A 21,637-nucleotide genomic window follows, 5' to 3' on the forward strand; every position below is an offset into this window, starting at 1 on the left:
TTCATTTTTTATTTCTGCGGTTAAAGAATGCATATAATGACCCTCGCACACAGTAAGGGGGGATACTTTCTAGGGGATGTGAATAAATATTGAAAAGTAAAAAAAGGGCAAAAACGAGAAGAAAAATCCTTCTTTTTTTCTTCTATCATTTTCTTTGTTATTAAGAAGAAACAAAGTCGTCCTTTGGTGTTGTTCGCGTAGGGATTGCATGCATTTAATGTACACAGACACCGAAAGAGAATGTACAAGTAATTGGGTTAAAAATAATGTTTCATAGAGATCGGGAAGGACTAGAAAACTGTGTGGGTAGAAGCGTCGTCCTCGTCCATCAGGACTAGATACATTGTAGATAGTAGAAACACGACTTGGTTACTCTTTCATTGTAATACAATTGAAAGATGTCAGAAGGGGAGTTGTAGACGCGGATAGTGGTGAGGGGGGGATGCTTTTTTGCCACTCGACTTTTATTGGGTTTACTTTTGAAGTATTCTGATGCTTGACATAGTAAAAGAGAGAGAGAGAGAAAAAGAGAGCAAGAAAAGTGAATGAATCTAAAAGGAAAATTTAATTTCTTTTTTTGCTTTTTTTTCATAAAAAATGCAAATATTAATTTGTGGGCTTTCATCTTGCAAAAAGGTTGTATTTTTTTTTTGTTCTTTTCATCTAAGTACAAGCAAGGAAATGTTAATTTTGAAAAGAGCCTGCTGTTCTCAACAAGGAGTGTTTATTCCATTTTTTTTTTATTTGGCATTGAAGTGGTTCTCTCACTCTAATTTAGATGGAAAATTTACTTAAAGTGGCTAATAAATTGTATTAAGGCCATAGGCAATGAGGTTTATTGGCGGCATAAACTTAATAAAATTTAATAGGCTTTTTGATGTTATACACTTGAAGTAACTTTTTTTTTACATTCTTTTTTATAAATATAATATTTTCATAATGATAATTGAATCTTATGGCACCGAAATATACTCAATATCACAAGAAATTTATGAGGTATCACAATTTGTTTTGACTCTATCACAAAGGATTTTTTTGATTCTATCACAGATTTTATTTGTATAATTGTAGTTTTGAATGAAAATGTTTTTAACAATAACAGAAAATATTTAAGATTTCACGAGAACGACAAAATATATCACAAACATTGTAATATTGATATTATTTTGTGATACATTGATTTTAACGTTCTATTTTTTTGTAAATGTTATATTTCATGACAATAATATCCACGAATTCTTAGCAATATCACAAGAAATCTAATAAAAAATGCTAAATTTAGTTGATTATCACAAAAAAAAAAATGCCAGATATCACAGGAAAATAGAAGAATATCCAAATTTATGATTTATTATTCGAAATTAAACGCAAAATCATTTAAAAAATATTTAAAACTCAGCGCAGTTTAATGTTTTTCAAAAAAAAAAAATTTGTGATATTTCCTTAAAATCTCCAATATCACCCTCTTTCAAGTAATTTTCATTACCAATATTGAATTATTCTTTTATCTACTTACCAGAAAATTTTAAACCTTGTCAATGATTTATTGATTTAGTGTTAATTTGTGTTTGTGATACATGTTGTTTACTTAAAAAATCCACCTTTAATATTTATATTTTAATTTTTTTCCTAAAAAATCTATTCATCCGCATGAAAAACAAACTGCCTTGAGTATATTTTATTCCAACAAAAACGACAAAACAAAAAAATAAAAAAAAAGATATCAATAGAGAAAAAAATCAGCATAATTCAAACATCAAAACAAAATGTTTGTCAAGATAAACAAATCAATTTCTTCCTATTTGCTGCTGCTCCCTCTCTCTAGTTAAGAAGTATAAAAGAAAAACATCATTTTCAAGGACATTCTAAGAAAAAGATGAAGAAAAAAAATCGAAACCAGGATAATATCACCAAACAAACAAAATAATTCCATTGAAAACGTGATACGTTGTCTTTCAGGACACAGTTTTTTTTTTTTTATATGTATATTTTTGTCAAAACCACACAACAACGACGAATAACAAAAAATTGCTAATGGCACAGATCAAATATTTAAGTTACACACAAAATGTTATATAGAGGACGATGACACAAACAATCATACAAAAACAAAACAAAAAAAAGGACATTTCAACACATGTCGTTCCCGCCATCATAAAGTAAACAAAAAGTTCTTTCAATTTTTTTTTTTTTTTTGTTTTTCCTACTTTTTTTTCTATGAAAAGAGAAAGTATATATCTAGACAAGTTTAACCACTTTGAGGAAGCTTTCGAGATGACTCTTTAGGTAGAGATATCATCTTTACTATCTATCGTCGTTATCATCATTTATAGACAATGATCTAACAAATCTAACGAAGGGAAAAAATTGTTACCACTTTTCGGTGAAATTGTTTGGAAACACTTTTCATTAATTTTTTTTTTTTTTTGTGTCCCTGTATGTATATATCCTTGGTCCTTATATTTCTCCCCTTTATGTTTTTGTCTTTTCTTTCGTTTTTTTTTTTCATTTAAAGACAAAAAAAAAGTTCAAAGGACATAAAGTTCACATGGTATCCAACATCCTTGACACATTCACACACACAACAACGACTCTCTGACATGTGTGTAACCGAGGAAGAAAGTTGAGATTGAAAATGAAAAAAAAAAAAAATAGAAAAAAAACTTCTCTACTGGAGATAATCTTTAGTGTCTGAAGTTAAAGATATTTAGACTTTAGATAAAACAAGAAAAAAAAAATAAAGGACGAAGGATTTGGGGGGAAACATACATACATATAGAGATGAATGAATATTCTTTGGTAGCTGTGAAATGACGCAGAAGAAAACACAAAAGTTATTTTAGTCCTTGCGTTCCACTCACTCTCTCTCTCTCACACCTCTTGACTCTTGGGAAGATTGTTGAAAATTGAAAGTAATTTTTTTTTTGTTGGTTGGAAAAGTTGAGAAAAGTTGTAAAGGTAAGAAAAAAAAAAAAAAAGAAATAATTCTTTATTATTTTTGTGATAGAAATAGATATAAATACAAATTACTTTCAAGTTGAAGAAAAGAAAAGATTATTCTTTATTATCAATTCCCTGTCTTATCAAAAATATTTATAGAAACGTTCTTTTTGTCTTACTTGACAACTTGTTAAAAATATACTACAATGAAAAATGGAACATAATATCACAGGATTGATTGGTAATTTTGAGAGCCATAGATCAATATCACAGAAATATCAATATGTTCGTTTTAAAATGCAAACATTAAAAAAAAACCTTTAATGAATTACAAAGCAAGAAATAAGAGCCTGATGTCTAAGCATAATATCACAGGAAATATTGGCAATATTAGAAATAATTTATCAATATCACAAAAGTGTAAATCACTCAGAATTTACTATTATTTTAATTGTTTAAATAAGCGTTCCTCTTTAAAAATCTTTGCAAACAACGAGCAAAGATAACAAAAAATAACAATATCACAAGAAATATGAAAAGTATCAAAAACCACAGATTAATATCACAGAAGAAAATGTCACTGGGAATTTTGTATTAAAGTTCTTAGGTTAAAAAATTAAGGAACCTAAGCAAAACTCAACCAACTTGAAATGAAAAAATTAGAAACTTATATGCAAGAAAAATATCACAGAAATTTAATCCAGTAATAAAGTTTTTAAACCAATATCACAAGAGTGTGTATTGCTGAAAAATTGAGATTGAAGTGTTTTGTGTTAATTTTTTTTTGCAAAAAACATTATCACAGTTATCCGTTTTTAATATCACAACAAATTTCAAAATCATAAAAAATGTTTATACATATTTAAATAGAAAACATCGAATCTTGAAAGAAGTACAAAGGAAAAATGAATAGATTTCGAAAGCAAAAGTTGGGTAGAACATATCACACAAAAATATACGCAATATCACAAGAAATTCTAAACAAATTTTTAAGCTTTTCTGCCAAATAATCTTATAAACTTCAATTTCTTTGTTTATTTCCAAAAAATATTTTGAAACTTCAAAGCAAAATATATCTTCAAACAACATTTTTGTTGAATTTAAAAAGTCATTTTTTCTGTTTTTGTGTGGAGATTACAACACAACAATAATAATTTTTTAAATTACTTCTTTTAAACAAAAACTACTTTGAAATTGAACGAGGTCAAAACAGAAGTCTAATTGTATCCAAATGATATTTATCTCATCAAGTAAACAAACAATAATCATTAAACTTGAAACAAAATAAAAAAGCTAAACAGTTGACGCCTAAAAAGTCAGCCTTGTGGTACCCCACCTTTTTTTATACGATTCCTTTTGTACAGACACATATCACCTGATAAAACAATGTACGTACAAATTTATTAATATTCTTCAATCACTATCCAAATAACTTGTATCTATATTTATCTCTTATTAGATACTTTTTTTGTGTCCCCAGTTTGTAGCTGCTTCTACATACACTTTGGTGTAATCAACGAAACCATAAATCCATCAAATAGATTTTCCTTGATCACTTGTTTACCTTATTATTACCAAAATATATATACTGTATCTGTATAAGCTACCTTCTGGCATTGTTTGAATTATGATAATTTTTTCTGTTTATTTTTTCTTTTTTGTTGTGTCTTGTTGTACGTTACGTATTGCTCCTTTTCATAAAGGAGGGAATTTTTTGTATCTATTTTATTATGGTATTTGGATCATGTTTACTCAGCAAAAGGTTGTTGGGATACCTTCCAATTGCGTAAACATAACGCATAGATATTGTATCTTTTATTTTTTTGTTTGTATATTCAGTAGCATACAAAATGTGCAGTTGCATTTTCAATCTATATACACAAAATACAATTTGTACGGATGTCATCGATCCCATTTTAACACCATAGCTACTCTGGCGTCAGTGAGAATATACAAAAAAAAAAATTAAAAAAAAAAAAATTGTAGATGACGATAAAAAAGTATCCAAGTTAAATAAATATCTTTCAAGCTTGATAATACGACGAGATAAGTGAAAAAAAATCTATGTCACATTGAGTGCTTGAAAAATAATACACACCATAGTACACATTAATCATTCGAATAAATGCATTATTTTTATTTCTATTTTAATTTTTTTTTCTCTATCGTATCGTAACTTGAAGAATTTGGAAATCAAATCGCGTTATGCTCTTGACTTTTCGACAGGGGCGGATTTGTAATAGAGCAAAGTGTCAATATTTTAAGGGCCCAAATTAATTAGGGCGCTGCTTATTTTATCGTTTTGATCCAATTTTTTCGATAAAGTTTATGTTTGACCATAATTCTCTTGATTATTTTGGGTAGATCTCACTTAAAAGGGTAGGAATTTAAGAACCTGATAAATTTTGAAAGACAAAAATTATAAAACTAAAAGTTTTCTTTAAAAATGTTCACTTTAAATTTGTTAGAATTAAAAAAAGGACTCTCTGATAAATCTCTTTTCACTGAAAAATCAAAACCAAATAAGGCCCCCTTATTTGTCAAAATCCGTCCCTGTTCATTATATCCATATATAGCCCTAACTTTGACTGTATTTATGTGTGCTTATGATCTATGCGACTTGTGTTCGACTATGACCTTAATCTTAATTAAACATAAGGATCAAGTAGATTACATTCCCGACGGCGCAGCACTATACAAAACACAGGGGAGATTAAAAACATATGCGATTGGTAGATACGACTCCACTTCAAACTCGTATATATGCAGTTGAGAGGGTGTTGCACTTACTAACTGGGTGGCATACTTACAATGCGCGTGTAAGTGATAAGTTATGAATTTTTATTTTATTTTTATTGATTCGGTAGATTTATTTTTGTTTGATTTTTATATGTGTACAAGAGGGGTATAAAAATATACCCTTTTTCGGATGCACTTTAGCTGGTTTTTCTGGTTAAATGACCGATGTTTATGGTCATAAAAATTTCTTATCAGTTTTTCGGATTTTTTTTTTTTTTTTTTTTTTGAATTCAGTTTGTTTTATTTGAAGAGAACTACTGTTTGTTTGCTGATGATGATCTAGAAAAAATAACAAGGATTTATTTATTACAAAATGATAACTTTTGGAAAAAAAATATTTGTTGTAGGCCTCTGATGATGATTTGGGGTTGAATTTTATATTTATTATACCCAATTGATGTTGTTATACACGTGAAAATGTCAAAAAAGATAAGCAGCAATTTTTTGATGTGAATGGGAAAATTCATATTTATATGAAATAGGCTGGTGCTTATCTTTTGATTTATTAGACTCATTCATTTTCTATTTTATGAGAAAAATTGACATTTTTGTGATTTAAAAGGATTTAATAATGGAAAATTTCAAAGTTATAAATTTACCTAATGAGAATTTATTTTTTTAATTTTGTAAAGTTTAAAGAGAAAATAAGCATATACCAATTTCCAAGAATTGGTACTTAAATATTCCGTGCTTAGTTCAGTGTATTCGAAGGATAAAACTGTGAAAAGTACTAAATTTCGAAAAGTACTAAATTTCTTCTATTCTTCTATTGTCACTAGAACCAGAAAACGAATTTTTTTTTTAATGATTTTTTTGATACTGGTACTGAAAAAAGTTTACTGGTATTCGAAAAACTTCAAAAAGATTGAGTTTTTTTTTATGTCTTTTATCTCAAAAGCTATATTAAAAGGAATAATTTTAATAAAAATAACCTAAGGGCTCCAGAAAAATCATTTTTTTTTTTTTTTACAAAATTTCAGAAGTCAAATTTCTTAGCTTTAAAATGACCAATCCATCATTAAGGAGAATATTTGTTATACCTCCAAGCTCATAAGCTGATTTACTTTTGAAATTAACAATCTCAATAATGTAATATCTCCTCAGAAAGATTTTACTAAAATAAACAAAAATAACAAAACAAAACAAAACAAAATAGTTAATCTGATGGTTTTTTTTTACAGAAGGCCTGTGTAAAGATAACGAATTACATACGTATAAGCAAATCAAAGACGTTCAGTGGTTTATTTATTTGAATAGAAAGCTTCAAGGCAAAAGTACGATATTTATAAACCAAAAAGCAAAACCAAACCAAACCAAAAAAAAAAAATTATATTCCTATCGAAAAAAGGACCCCTGTCTGGGAAACGGATATTGTCAGTGAGAGAGAGAGAAAAAAAAAAACTTTTTTTTTTTGTTAACAATACAATACCGGCCTGGCTTGTTATTCAGTCTGTTCCCTCTCTTCATTTGTATGATATCACAACGACAAAAAAAAGGAATAAAATAAACCAGAAAAAAAGTTTTTTTTTTTTTTCTTCCTTTTAACCAATGAATGAGAATGAGAATGTGAATGAATGAATTGTATAGAAAAGGATACGCTTGATTTGGTATTTTTGTGCTTTCCCCGCATTGGGCGCCATCATCCACTCACAATCATCCATTTGAATTCTAATTCAAGATTCAAATTCAATTTACCACCCCTCATGCCACAGCATCAATCGATACAAATACACACACAAAGGTGTACGCTCTCTCACAGAGCAGATCAGAGGCTCCATTCTTCTGGGTTTGCAATCATCTTTCCACATCGAAGGTAAACCATTGAAATCGTTTGGTTCATTGTTGAAGTTATATAAAAATATATAGGTACGTATGTTGAGTTTTGAGTGGGGAGCCCTCAGAAGCCTCTCTCTGAATGTATAGGTGATAAATCTCTGTTTTTTTCGTCCTTTTTACCAATTTTTTTTTTTTTTTTTATTTTTTAATACAATACTGTCGCATCCCCTTTAAATCCCTTTTATGGTATATATAATATCTATATCTAGTTTGTTCCATATTTTATCTATCGATTTTATTTTTTCTTGATTACTGTCAAGCTTATGTAGGTTCCCTTGACAGAATACAGGATTTTAAATAATTTTTTTTTTTGTGATCCTTCAGGAGAGAGATTCTCCTTTTTGTGTGGCAAGAGTGCGAGATAGAGATACAGGAAAGTTAATAAAATGATAAAACCATAATAACATGGATGAATGAATAAGTCTATTATGGATTGGGATTTAGATTTTGATGAGATTTTAAAGGTTTTCGATCAAAAATGAATTTGAGTATTTTTAAAGGAGTTCCCTCTGGTGTATGAGTATTTTTTTTTTTTTTTTTTTTTTGAAGGAGGGTGACATGACAAAATCAAAATCAATCAAAAGTTATAAAAATACGTGATGGTTTTGTGACAAAAAAAAAAAATAATAATAATCAGGATTAGGAACACTTTTGAAAATGTAAGGAACTGGAAAAAAAATAAAGGATTTATATTTAGTCTTAAAGTTCATTGAAATCTGAGAAAAAAGACAGAAGAAAACTCCCTTAAAGGCTTGAAATGAAAGAAATAGAAAATGTCCTTAAAAATTCTCAGACAAACTTTAAGTTAAACTGAAAAACTTCTAGAAAATAAATATTTTACTAACATGTGTGTCCTGTGAACAAAAAACAAAAAAAAACTCTTCCAACAACTCCTTGAATTTATTTTGTGTCGGAAACAAGTCAATATTCGAATTCAAGAATTGAAAAAGAAAAACATCTTGACCACACTTTAAAATAATATCCGTTTTTTTACTCCTTTTTCGACTTCCACAGAAGTAAAAAAAAAAAAAACTCAACCAAAATCGTAAAGAAAAACAAATAAAACCCAATCAGGATATATACGAGAATTCATCTTCAAATCCATTCATTCACTTTGGCAATATGTCAACAACTTCAAATATATTCAACCCAGGAGCTACCGTTTTAAGGATAACAAGAAAACTTCTTCTTCAAGTTGAAATTTAAAAAAAAAAATAACAAAAAATGCAATCCAACTGCATAAACTCTCTCTCTCAAAAAAAAAAAAAAAAAAAAAACAATAAAGAAATTTCTTCCTTTTAGAGAAAACAAAACAAAAAAAATCTAAATCTTTATTTGTCCTTTCTGTCACTATATCTGCTTCTTCTACTTCTATTTCTGGATGGTTCCTGGTTGACATCACATTTGAATAAGTTATTCAGTAGAATTTTTTTGAATTTTTTTCAGAATTTTAGTCCTTTCTAAAGGATAAAAGGATCTGTATGACTATCTCTCTTAAAGGAGTTTATTATGATGAGTGTGTGCACATATTTTAAGACTAAAAACAAAACAAAAAAATCTGAAAATATAGAAAAATTTTGTGAAGTCAAAAAAAAAAAAAAGAAAAAAAACCCTCGATATTGACTTTCTGCATACCAAAATACCTACTTACATTCCTCTAGAGATATACTACCTACACTTCTTATTCTTCTTTTACTTCAAAAAAAAAAAAAAAAAAAAAAAAAAAAAAAAACAAAAATGATATAAAGAGGGAAGTAAAAATGTGTGTAATCAAGTCAAGAAATTTTTATATACGACTCCCATGAGAGATGAGAGTGTTTGTGAGAGAGTAAGTGTGTCTTAAGAAAAAAGAAGTTACACAGGGACTAGATAGAAAGCTACTGTAGTTCGAAACAAGGAAATGAAATGAAAAAAAAAAAAAAAATCTTTGAGAGAAAATATTGTTAGAAATAAAAGGAATATATGGGTCTGGGGAGTTTTGTATTATTTTTTCTTTTTTTTTTGTTTCCATTCCATTGCCTTAACGTGTAAATAACGCAACACTCGATAGAGATACAATTTTTCCTGTAACAAATGTATAACTTTTTCCATTTTTTTTTTTTTTTTTTTTTTTTTTTTTTTTTGTTGATGAAAAGAACTTTTGAAGAGTGAAAATAAGAATGGAAAAAACATTTTATTTGGTTGGTTGAGTTATGCTGATTTGAAAATGTATTTTTGTATTTTTTTTTTTTCTGTTTAAAATGGTTGCAAGTGAATTTTATATCTTTTTCAAAACCGGAAGTTGGTATTTTGCGAAGATCTTTTAGACTACAATAGAATTTTTTTTTTTTTTTACTATTTTCTTAAAATAGGAAAAAGTTATTTTTGAACAAAAATCTAAATAAATGTGATAGCGTGGTAAATTGACTGGAAAAGGAATTCATGTTTCACAAATTAAATGTCTTCGTAAATAGACAAGACATTCAAGGTTCGAGTTTTATTATGAAAGTTGAAATTTGTTTTACTTATATAGCAAAAAACTAAAATTTTAGTGCCTTTAGTTACAAGTACCACAGAAAACAAATTTCGATTTCCAGTAAATTGTATGAAAATGACAACTGCATAAGGATTTACTGTATGGAGTTCCACAAGGTTTCCTCCTATGGCCAGTATTTTTAATACTTTCAGAAATAAATAAAAATGTCAATTAAACAAGAGGAGGTAAGGTTTTTATGATTTTTCTTCTTTCAAAATTGTTAAAATGGGATTCCTCAGGGTTCAGTACGTGGGCCACTTTTTTTAACCCGATGTACTTTAAAAAAAAAAGGCAATTACAAAAACTATTTATCGAGATGATGGTGAAAAATCATCAATGTTGAGTAAATAAAATTTGTATAAAACATTTAAACCTCAAAAAGCTTATAAAAATACAAAACTCTTGACCTAACAAAAAAAAAAAAACAACAAATTATGTACTTATCGATTTTTCTGAAGTACCTTTGATCTTCATTACTAATTGTCATTATATTCATTGATTAGGTAACAAATTCCCCTACATTTTACCATTTACCAAATAAAAAAAAAACAAAAATAAATTCAACAAGAAAAGTTCGTCTCAAGTTAGATTAGATGCTATACCCACGCACACTTTTCATGTATTTTCGTGCTTCATCTTCAACAAACTTAACCACATTTCATTTTTGTTTTGAGTATCTTCTTATTTTTATTATTATTTATTTATTTATCTATTTTTTTTTTTTTTGCTGGTAGGTTGTTATATCTCTGTTTCTCGAACAAAAACTCAAGAGTACTTAAGTGACCATGAATAAATTTTCATCATCTTTTGGAATAAATACTAACATCTATAAATCTGTCGAGTGTATATATTTTGTTTTATACTCGTGTCGTGTTTTTGTTGTTGCTGCTTCATTGCCACCCTTAAACAACAAAAAATCATGAAACTATTCATCACTATCATATCTCTTGAAAGGAAAAAAAAGGAAGAGTGAGTAAAAAAAATAAAGGAAAGCTGTTAAAAGTACTTTTCTTCTTGAATTTTCTTCTTATGGAAGATAGAAAAGTAAAGTAGTTATAATGAGATGATAAAACGGGCATGGAATCAAATAATCATAATTTTTATATTTTGCACAGATTGCAATCCTATTAAAAAAAATATAAATAACAAGGGGATGTACAAGACACGAAATAAGGAAAGAAAAAAAAAAATATTAGATCATCACTCATCATCAGTCATTTTGGGTGTTGCGCGTTGTTGTTTGGTTTTTTTTATCAACCACTTCATCCCTAAGAGATTTATTTTATGTTTTTTTTTTTTTCTTCTAACTTTTTTTTTATTTTAAAGGCTAATATGGGGGATAAAGGGATGATATAAAAAAAAAATCAAGAACTAAAAAAAAAGCCATATGTTGCGTCACATTTTTTTCTACCCTCTCCTCTCGTTTACCCTCTGTTGCGTTTTTCTTGACTTTTTGAGAAATCCTTATTTGTAAGTTTTTTTTTTTTTTAAGGTGGCATCTGTGTGAGATGATGACTTTTGGATATAGAATTGAGAAGAATGTTTTTTTTTTAAGGTGAAATGGGGTAGGGGTTAGATTAAACAAAAAAAAAAAATAATATTGTAAGAAGTTTTTTTTTTTTTTTTTGAGATGATAAATGACATCTAAATTGGAAAAGGTTACACGATGTGAATTGAATAATGTAGAAGGCAAAAAATTATCATAAAAATGTAAAACAGAGGATTGAGTTGAGATGTTAGTATAAATGTGACATTTATTGAAGGAGTTTCAAGGGATTCAAATTGACTTTTTTTTGACATTAAAACGTATTTAAATCATTTTTTGGTCGAAACCCATTTTTATATATTTTTTTTCGGGTCCTTTATTTATTTTTTTAATTTTTGTTTTTTTTTTTTATTTAAAAAAAATATTTTTTTTTTTTTTGATTTAAAAAAATTTTTTTTTTTCAATGTGAATTCAATATATCTTCAAAAAAAATTATTAATCCAGCTCAAACCCTCATTTTCGAAATTATGACTTCATTTTGAAAACTCGATTAAAATTCATGAATTTTTTTTTTTTTTAATTTGATCGTTTACTTCTGGGTCAATGGGTTTTCTCTTGCATCCAGGAACCTCAAAAAAAAAAAAAAAAATTGGTACATCAACTTTCATCACGACTTGGTACTTTAGAGAATATTTATTCCAATACACACCTTTTTTCAAGTTGAAAAAAAAAAAAACAAAGAAAACATAAAAATTCCTCTTCAAATACGGGCATCCCTCTTAATTTACATATAACCATACAATTTGCATTCTATTGAACAGAAAAAAAATTATTTTTTTTTTTGTTTTGAGGGTGCGAAATATGTCACCATATGCAACAACCATAATGATTTGGGTTGTGCCTACAGTTAACACCCCTAAAAATAGGAATCGCTCAATGACAGACATTTAAAAGAAATAATAATATTCAAAGAAATGAATAATGCAACCGAAAGTGATTAGGATGGCTTTGTATGAAAATGCATATGCACCACATGGTGTTTTTGTAATTGAGATGATTCTCAAAATGCTGCTGACAGTTATGGGAGAGATTGAAATATTCAACAAAAAAAAGGTAAAGTGTGCATAATAATTAATATTGATGAACAGAGGATTATAAATTGCATGAAAATGACAACTTTACAAGAATAAAGATGTGATTTTTGATTGATTTTATTTATGGGGTTCCACAGGATTCTCTTTTATGGCCTGTATTTTTTAATAATTTCAAATCAATGTCAATCAAACAAGAAAAGATATGGCTTCTATCATCCATCTTTCTTTTTCTAAAATTAAAAAAAAAAAAAAATGGAGTTCCTCAGGGTTCAGTACATGGGCCACTTTTTTTTCTTTTTTTTTTTTAATAAAGGCGTTTGCGTACTATTGTATTTATTTATTAGATTTTGTAGCTTTGAGTTATATCAAAAATATTGAAAATAATTGGAACTCCTCTAGTTTCGGTTCAAGGGCCCCTTCTTGCAGTCAACTATCAACATAGATTTTATTTTAAGGGATTAAACTACCAATACTAAGATTTTTGTACAAAAATAATTATTGAATATTCTACATGGAGTTCCTTTAGGTTGCCTCCTGAGACCAGTATTTTTATTTTGATTTTTTTATGATTTAATATGAAAAATAAAAAAAAACCTACCGGTATTGCTTCACACATATCACTATCCCAGCTTTGTGCTGATGCAGCTGCTTTCAGGGCCATTTCTTCTTCATTACAATTTGTATTTATAATACCATAATCCAATGATGGTGGTCTTGGTGGTGGTGGTATCATAAATTTTGGTGGGGGTCCTGGACCACCGCACTCATCACATTCAATATGATCTTCATACATTTCCCACATTTATTTTATATTTCCAAAATGTGATTTATTTCGAAATATATTATATTATATTTTTATTAACTCGTCGTTTTTTTATTTTTTGACAAATAAAATTTTTAACAAGATTGTCGTCGCGAGTTAAAATTATAAAGTTTAAAAATTTAACAAAAAAAAATTAAAAAATTAAAAAAAAAATTAATGAAATTTACGATTTCGTGTCAAATTTTAGACATCTTTTATTTTTTTTTTTTTTATTTATTTGGTTATTATTTTCTTCACAATATGTTATTGATTTTTATTGGTGGTCAGCCGGAAATGGTATCTGAAATGAACGAGAAAAGAAATAAATTTTAGAAATATTAAAAAAAGCAAAATTGAAAAAAAAATGTTTTTTTTTTTTGAAAAATTTTTTTTTTTTTTATTTTTAGCCAAAAGTTGAAACCTATTGATTTCAATACTTTAAAAGACTCTAATTGAAGAAAAAACAGACATTTTGAAAGAGTTCATGGAACACATAGGGAGAGAGGTCTAGAAAAGTTGAAAAAAAAAAACAAAAACCTATTCAGTCTTCGTCATTCTAAAAATAGACACAAATGGAAGATATTCTTGACCTTCTCCAATTTTCTTTAATTATACCAAAGCAGTTATGTCTTATTCATTTGTTTTTTTTTTTTTTTATCTGACAGTTAATTATTTAACTGTCATCTGAATCACCAACAGGTGCCCATCAATATAATTATTACTTCCTATCTTCCAATCCAATTAGGTATACATATTCCCTTAAACTGCCCACACACTAAGCAAATCAATTATCTATAAACGACTATATCCATAAGCTGAGTCAAAAGAAAAACCAAGAACAGAAAAAAAAACCCTCAATTGGCTACTGATTAATCACATTCGAATTATCGCAAACGAATTTTGTCGTCGTTGTTGTTGTCATTTGTGTCATTTCAATATCGATTCCGCCAATTGTCAATTAAATAACCAAATGTATATTATATCCCTCAAGTCAAGTCGTGACTTTAAGTAAGTAAAGAAAAAAAGATACTTCTTAAAGTATCAATGTCCATTGTGTATGCACTCTAACAAAAAAAAAAAAACACAACTCAAATGATCTAAAAGTTAGATAAAGAATCATCTTTATAAAAGAGAAGAAGAGAAAATAAAAAGTACAAACCACTGTGACAAAAAAAGCAAATGAAAATGAAGTTCAGTTGAATAGAAAAAAAAATATATAAAGATACAACAAAAAAAAAAAAATGAGCAAAAGATTTATACATTGAAAAAGGAAATCCCTTGAGATTTTTTTTTGTCTGTTCATCTCAAGGAAGATAGACAGAAAAAAAAATATCTTGAACAATTTAGATGATAAAAATCTATCTATCCCCGAATCAAAATCCACCCACCTTAACACGCGCGATTCTAAGCCTCATACAGACGATAATAATGATTATGATGATGATGACGATGACACTGTCAGACGAAGCACGACGACGACAGACAACGCACTATGTTAATTCAAAAGGTAAAATAGTATAAAGATGTATCTCTGTATCTTTTTTTTTTATTCTACGAAAGGAATAAATTCGTGAAGGTAGAATTTTTTTTTACTTTGTCATATAATATCCTTGATGTAATTTGAATAATTATGGATATTAGTTATCTAGATACTTTGTCAAAATATGTAGACTATTGATTTTTAATGTACCTAGCAATTTGAAAGCAAAGAACAAAAGCTACAAGGCCAAATTTAGACTTGAAATTAAAAAAAAAAAGATGAGGTCTAAGATGGGTTCCTTGAGGAACCCCAAATAACTTCTAAAATCAATAAGATAACGACAGGATTTTGGTGAATTTTATGAGGTATCTTGTTGTAGTTCCTTATAAAATAAAAAAAAATGAAAAAAATAATAAAAAGTACTGGTCCTAGTTGGTTTCCCTGTGGTACTCCATCAAATTTTGAGAAAAGAAGAATTGTTTAACATTTAACAGATAGTTTTCACAAATTTGCTTCAAAAACTTTTCGAAAATGAAGTTAAGTAAGAAAAGTAATACTATTTTATCAATAATAGTATTAAGCGCTTTATAATATATACGTAGTTCTTACAAACACGTTTGAAGTTGGAAACACTCTGTCTATTACTATTGTATCTTCATTGCTATGGCCTTATTTTAAAAAATAAACTAATGAATCATAAATAAAAAGAAGCAAAAAAGAATTAAAAAATGAGTAAAAAGTGTTGGTCCTAATAGGCTCTCTTGAGGAACTCCATGGAATTTCTAAACTAGAAAAGCTACGGTCAAAAAAAGTATACCATTGTTTTAGACAAAATAAAAGGATACCAGTTTGATTTTGAAGATCCATATATCTCTTTAAAATGTATCTTAAAAAGCTCTTCAAAGAATAAAAATCCAAAAGATGATAAATTCCCATAAAAAAAAATTCTTTTGATAAATTATAAAACAAAAGATACAAATCTTTAAGACTCAGATACAATGCCAATGTGCTAAAAAAAAACCCTCAAGCTCAATAACCAAAGTATCTTAACCCATTTATCTTATTTTACCATAAAATTTGTATTTAAAAGATACTTCTCTCAACAAAATCATTCAAATATACAAACTTCATTTTATAGGTACTATACCCAAGTGTATCTATCTATCTATCTATCTCATTGTATCTTTTCTACCTTCTAATCTTTGTCAAATCAGGTATCTCTTAAATGTTTATAAAATGAATTGTCATCAATTGAATTATCGTTTTGTGCTTTTGAAATGAAAAGAGTCAATTAACTTTTAGACGATATAGAAATTCAGTCAGCGAAGATATACAACAACATTATATCACGTCGTTGTCGTAGTCTTGTAGATTCATCGTTGTCGTCGCGCAAAAACTGTCTATTCACACAAATCCTCTTTCACAGTAGACGAGACATTCTTCTTGACTTTTCAATCCGATTAACAAAAAAAAAAAATATAAAATAAAAAAAAAGTTAAATAAACAAAATAAAGGTAGCGCAACATCATCAAGCTTCTTCTTCAATATCTATCTTTCGACAATAACAACAACAACAAAAAAAAGATACATTCAATCGATTGAATAGATACGATTAGGATTCATTAAAGTGAAAAGCAAATAAAAAAAAGATAAAAAAAAAATGTATACAAATCACATAGAACATGACACTGAATTGAAAAAGATACATTTTCAATTCTGAATTAACAAAAAAAAAAGGATTAAAATAATTTTAATTACACATTTAGCAATTAGATGCTTGAATTCCTATGAAAATAATAATTATTAAAACTACACAAAAAAAAAAAATAGTATCTAGATACAAATCTACCTATGAGGATTAATAATGTATCTAGATAGAAAATTTATTGTTTTAATGCAATCTAATTGTATGAATAATCCATGTGACACAGCAGTGCATGAAATTCCAAACCAGGAGGGACAAGGGACAGGACATATGGCTTGGCCATCCAGGAAGAGGTCATAAAAATTGTTGTTTGCTTGCTCTGTGTATAATGTTTGTTATCTATTTGAAATGGCAAAAGTCAGCAAAAAGGACGATGACGCAGCGTATGTTATGCATTTTATATCCCAAAAACGCAATCACAAAAATGGACACTTACAACAACAATTGACATTGTTATATCGTATTATGAAAAAAAAAGGAGGGTGAAGAAGTTAAGTCCTTTTGAATTTTTTTTTTAGGGGTGAATAAACGAGTAGCTATAGCTACACATATGGACTTTTGGGTTTATATTTCAGATTCATATTGAAATGAATATTCGTTTTTATTTCTTTTTATTTTTTTTTTCTGTTCAATCCTTGAAATGATAATAATTCTTACAGTTGAATGGGTAAAAAGGGATTTAAAGAAAACCATCAGGAGTCTTTCGTTTCTCCTTTTCATCCTCATCACCTGATAAATAAGCATGCGCCGCTTTTTTTTTTTGTGTTAAGATTTTGTATCTTTGTCATCCGTTGATAATCACACCAAAAGTTGGAAGTGTCCTTATGCTTCTGAAAAAAAAAAAAAAAATAAAAATCTTCTTCTTTTCGCCGACAACAGTGTAAGCAAAAATAGAAGATGAAAAAAACGTGACAGGAATTTTAATTTTGAGATAATTACTTTGGCCACACTTTGTCAACATGTGTGTTTCGGTGCTAAGCTGTTCTGAGCGTTGTTCATGCTTCAGAATACATAAATTTCTTTTTTTTTTTTTTGCTTTTTTGAATTTATATCTTTTTGTGTTGTTGAATCAGAAAAAAGATACCATTTATGTGAGATTTGAGGAAATTATCATTTTTAGCAGATGTTTAATTTTTATTTTGAAGTAAAAATATTGCAAAATTCTTGAGGAAGAAGAAGACTTTAATGGAGGATTTTGTTTGAAAATTATAAACACAAAAATTCGTTAAACAAATTCAAGTAAAATCTTCTTTAATCAATTTATTTAATTAAGAGTAAATAGTTGTGGTCCAAATGTGGTCTCTTGTGGGACACCATTTTAAATACATTTCCTTGTACTATATTAGTCAAAAATATTTCATTAACCTACATAAAAGATAGGAGAAATATTAATATAATAAGAAATTTCTTAGAACTAAATAAATACGGCCCTAAATGGGTCTCTTATGGGACTCCACTTAAAATCATTTATTTCAATCTTTTAAGCTTTTCCAAGAACAAGATATAACATAAACAATGATAAAAAGCTAAGATTATTTCCCAAATCCTTAAAATGTTTAACTTGTTGTTTAATTTTTCAAAAAGATGTCAACTTTTCAACGCCAAAAAAAAAACCAAAAGAAAATGTGTGCTAAATCCCTATTTTGATCCTCTTGGGATTATTTCAAATGTTAAATGTAAATTTTACACTCAATCATTCGCGTTTTTCTTCGCGAAAAAAATATCAACAAAAAAAGGATTTATTTTTTCTTGATATATTACAAGGACATTTATTTGGAGTCCTTGTTTCTGTTGTTTTTGATGAAAATATATAAAATTGAGTTAGAAAAATTGCACAAAAAAAGGGGGAGAATCCATCAAAAAGAAGATGATGTATCTTTAAGGATGAAGATTGAAGATTTGACTAAAATTAAATTGACCTTTAACACAAAAACATGACTTGTTCATATATAATACAAGCAAACTTTATTAAATGAAATGTTTACATTTAATTAATTTCTATATTCCAAATGACAGAGTGGGGTCGAATATATTTGTTTAATCCGCATCGTATAGAGTATATATAGAGATGGAAACCAAACATTGTAGTTAATTAAGAGAATGATGTTGATGATGATGAAGAAGATGAAATTACTTAAGCTGACTAATGTTTTTTTGCTGGTTTGAAAATAAGAGAAATGAAGGGTAAAATGTAGTGTCTTTTTGTTTTTTTCTTAGGGGAGCACTACTCTTGTTGTTTTAGTTTTTAAAAGGATTCATAATTTTTGTTGAGGGTTAAAGAGGGTTTTTTTTTTTAAGTATGAAAAATTGAATCTTGAAGGGTATGTGAAAGAAATGTTTAAAATATGGAGTCAAATGGCTTGAATAAGATTTTTAATATCCAACTTGAAAGAATGATAAATTGTTGTAATTTTCTCTAATTTTGAAGTCATTAACTTTTGAAAATGACTTTTGACATCCCCAAAAAAATGTTTTACAATAAATTTGACAGTATCTAAGTCATTTTAAAAATTAAAAAAAAGAGAGTGAAAAAAAACTAAATTTAATATTTTTCTTTGACGCAAAAAAAATAATTAAAAAAAAAAACAAATTGGTCTTAATCTTCAGTCTTCTGGTATCTCCTATTTTACTCATGACAAATAGTGCCTTTTTTTAACATAAATTAACTGAAATATAGGCGTTTTGATGTTTTAACAAAATGCTTTAAATATTCGTTGATATTAAAAATAATACAGGCCTATAGAATCAGCCTTTTGGCACTCCATCAAACTTCGCTATTTTCAATTAGACTTCAAAAATTCTTCAAAAAAATTACATGTTGCCTTGTTTTAAATATAATTTATTCAAAAAACCTTTAAAAGTTTCAAAAAAAAAAAAGGAAAAAACAATTAAAAACCCATTCAGAAACACAATTCAAATAAATAGCTTTAAATATTAAAAACAATGCTGGTCCAACAATTCATTCTTATGGCATCCCACCAGAAAAAAACTTTGCAGAAAGACTTTTTATGCATTTAAATTCTCCAAATGCTGACCCATTAAAAATTCATTCAAATAACTATTAAATACCACCAAAAGTTTTGTTCTTTAGGGAAGAAAATTTATCCTTAAAGTTTGGTCCTGCACAACTAATTAGACACCCAAGGATTTTTTTTTTGTGAGTTTTTTTCTTTATTTTTTGGTGTGTGCAGCAGCAATTCAAAATTCAAAGCCGAGAAGAACAAATTGAAAGTGAAGAAGAAAAAAAGAAAGAAAAAAAAAAGACCTGTAAGAAATGAGGTGGTTAGGTCTCTAACACATTCTTTTACACTCTCTATACCACTTTTTTTTCAAATGCCTTATATCCTTTATTTCTTTCATTTTCTTCTTTTAAGTGGATTTTTTTTTTATTTTGTGGTACACCTCGTTTAAAATCGTGCAAAATGAACACAATCAAGAAGCAAAAAAAAATTAAAAAAAAAAGAGTAAAATGAAGCAACAAAATTGTGGTAGAAACCAACTTGCCTTAAATGAACGAGTTATCCTGTGAACATTGTTCTAGCGCGAAAATTAGTTTCAGCCACTATACCATAGACTTTTTTTTCTATTTTTTTTTTTTCGTGGGTACCTAGTTTAAAGTTTTTTGTTTTTTTTTTTTGCTGCAGGATAAAAAAAAAATCCTGTCCGTTGCATAATATCCTTTCATCCTTTTAATTTTTGTTCACCATTATAGAGCGTTTTTCAGGTTTCTTTCTACCTCTCTATAGTTAGTAGGTAGAAGTTTTCTCCAAGACCAAAATAATGTAGGTAGTATAAGCAAAGCTAGGTGATGGAGAATAAGCACTTTTCCATTTAACTTGTGAATAATTTTTAAGGATTTTTCTCGGGTTTGCTTATTTTTTTTTTTTTCTAAATAGAAGTTATGCTGAAAGTTTTTCGTGTATCCATCAAGATAATCCTTGAGATAAGGATATTTTTAAGTTTTTTTTTTTTTATTAAAAAAAAAATTTTTTTTTTCTTTACTAGATTTGCAGTATCCTTTTTCATGCTTCTAGTTAAATAGAGAAAGTGAAGAAATCATAGTGAAAGGACGACAAAACTTTACTTGTTTTTTTTTTTTTCTTTTTCTTTTTTTTTTTAATGTCACTAAAGTTTGTTGCCTCATTCCTTAGTGTCCATGTCATAATATTAAAAAAAAAAGATACAAAAGTATCTTTTTGCTTCATTTCTTTTCGTCGTCGTCATTTCTTTCATGGTTTCTTGCATATCAGTGATTTTATATAAAGATTCTCTCTCACTTCTATATTACACCGTCACCACACCGCTATGTTATGAAAGATGGTGACAGATTGATTTTTTGTTGTACTAACATTTTTCTTTTAAATTTCAAAAAAAAAAAAAAAAAAAAAATCAGGATATCCTTTTTTTTTGTTGTTGCTCTTGCTGTTTGTTGTCTGTCCCATCAGATGATGCTTATTTTGTTGATGATGATTATGATGATGAAGGAAAATTTTTTCTCCAACACAGATCCCCAACTATGACTTTTGTGACGATTACTTTTCTAAGGATTATGCATAACTTTTGCCATTTTCTTTTTTTTTTTTTCATTCTCTCTGTCATAATTTACATTTAAAACTGGGGCTATTCATAAGGATTTGCGTGAGAAATTGTTGGAAAAGTTATTTTTTTTGTGTGTTCATTTTGGATTAATTTTACAATATCCTTTGAGCAGCAGGAAATGAAAGGATAGCTCTAGATAAATTAGAAAAAATAAAGAAAACAAAAAAAAAAAAGACAGGAAAAGGAAAGGAACAAAAACAAAACAGAAACTTGTTCAAATAATTCTCTGTAACTTTTAATCTATGTGAAAAGTTAAGGTTTGTTTAGTTAGAGTTTTCAAGGGACAGCAACAAAAAATGAGTAGGCAGCAATAGCAATGTAGGAGTTTTTCATCACAATCTGTCAGTTTCTTAATTTTTTTTTTTTTTTCTTTTAAATTGG

At 27.7% G+C, this 21,637-nt stretch overlaps 1 protein-coding gene across 1 annotated transcript in view; it reads right to left on the reverse strand.

Annotated features, from left to right (window-relative positions):
- Positions 1-21,637, reverse strand: part of LOC129918352 (probable serine/threonine-protein kinase DDB_G0282963) — a 61,989-nt gene that overhangs the window by 33,216 nt on the left and 7,136 nt on the right. Inside the window, exon 2 of the mRNA XM_055998828.1 lies at positions 13,269-13,773. Coding sequence (XP_055854803.1) covers positions 13,269-13,472 — 204 coding nt within the window. The 5' untranslated portion in view covers positions 13,473-13,773. The remainder of the gene's footprint in view (positions 1-13,268; positions 13,774-21,637) is intronic.

The sequence above is a fragment of the Episyrphus balteatus genome, chromosome 4, assembly GCF_945859705.1.
Source record: "Episyrphus balteatus chromosome 4, idEpiBalt1.1, whole genome shotgun sequence".
NCBI lineage: Eukaryota > Metazoa > Arthropoda > Insecta > Diptera > Syrphidae > Episyrphus > Episyrphus balteatus.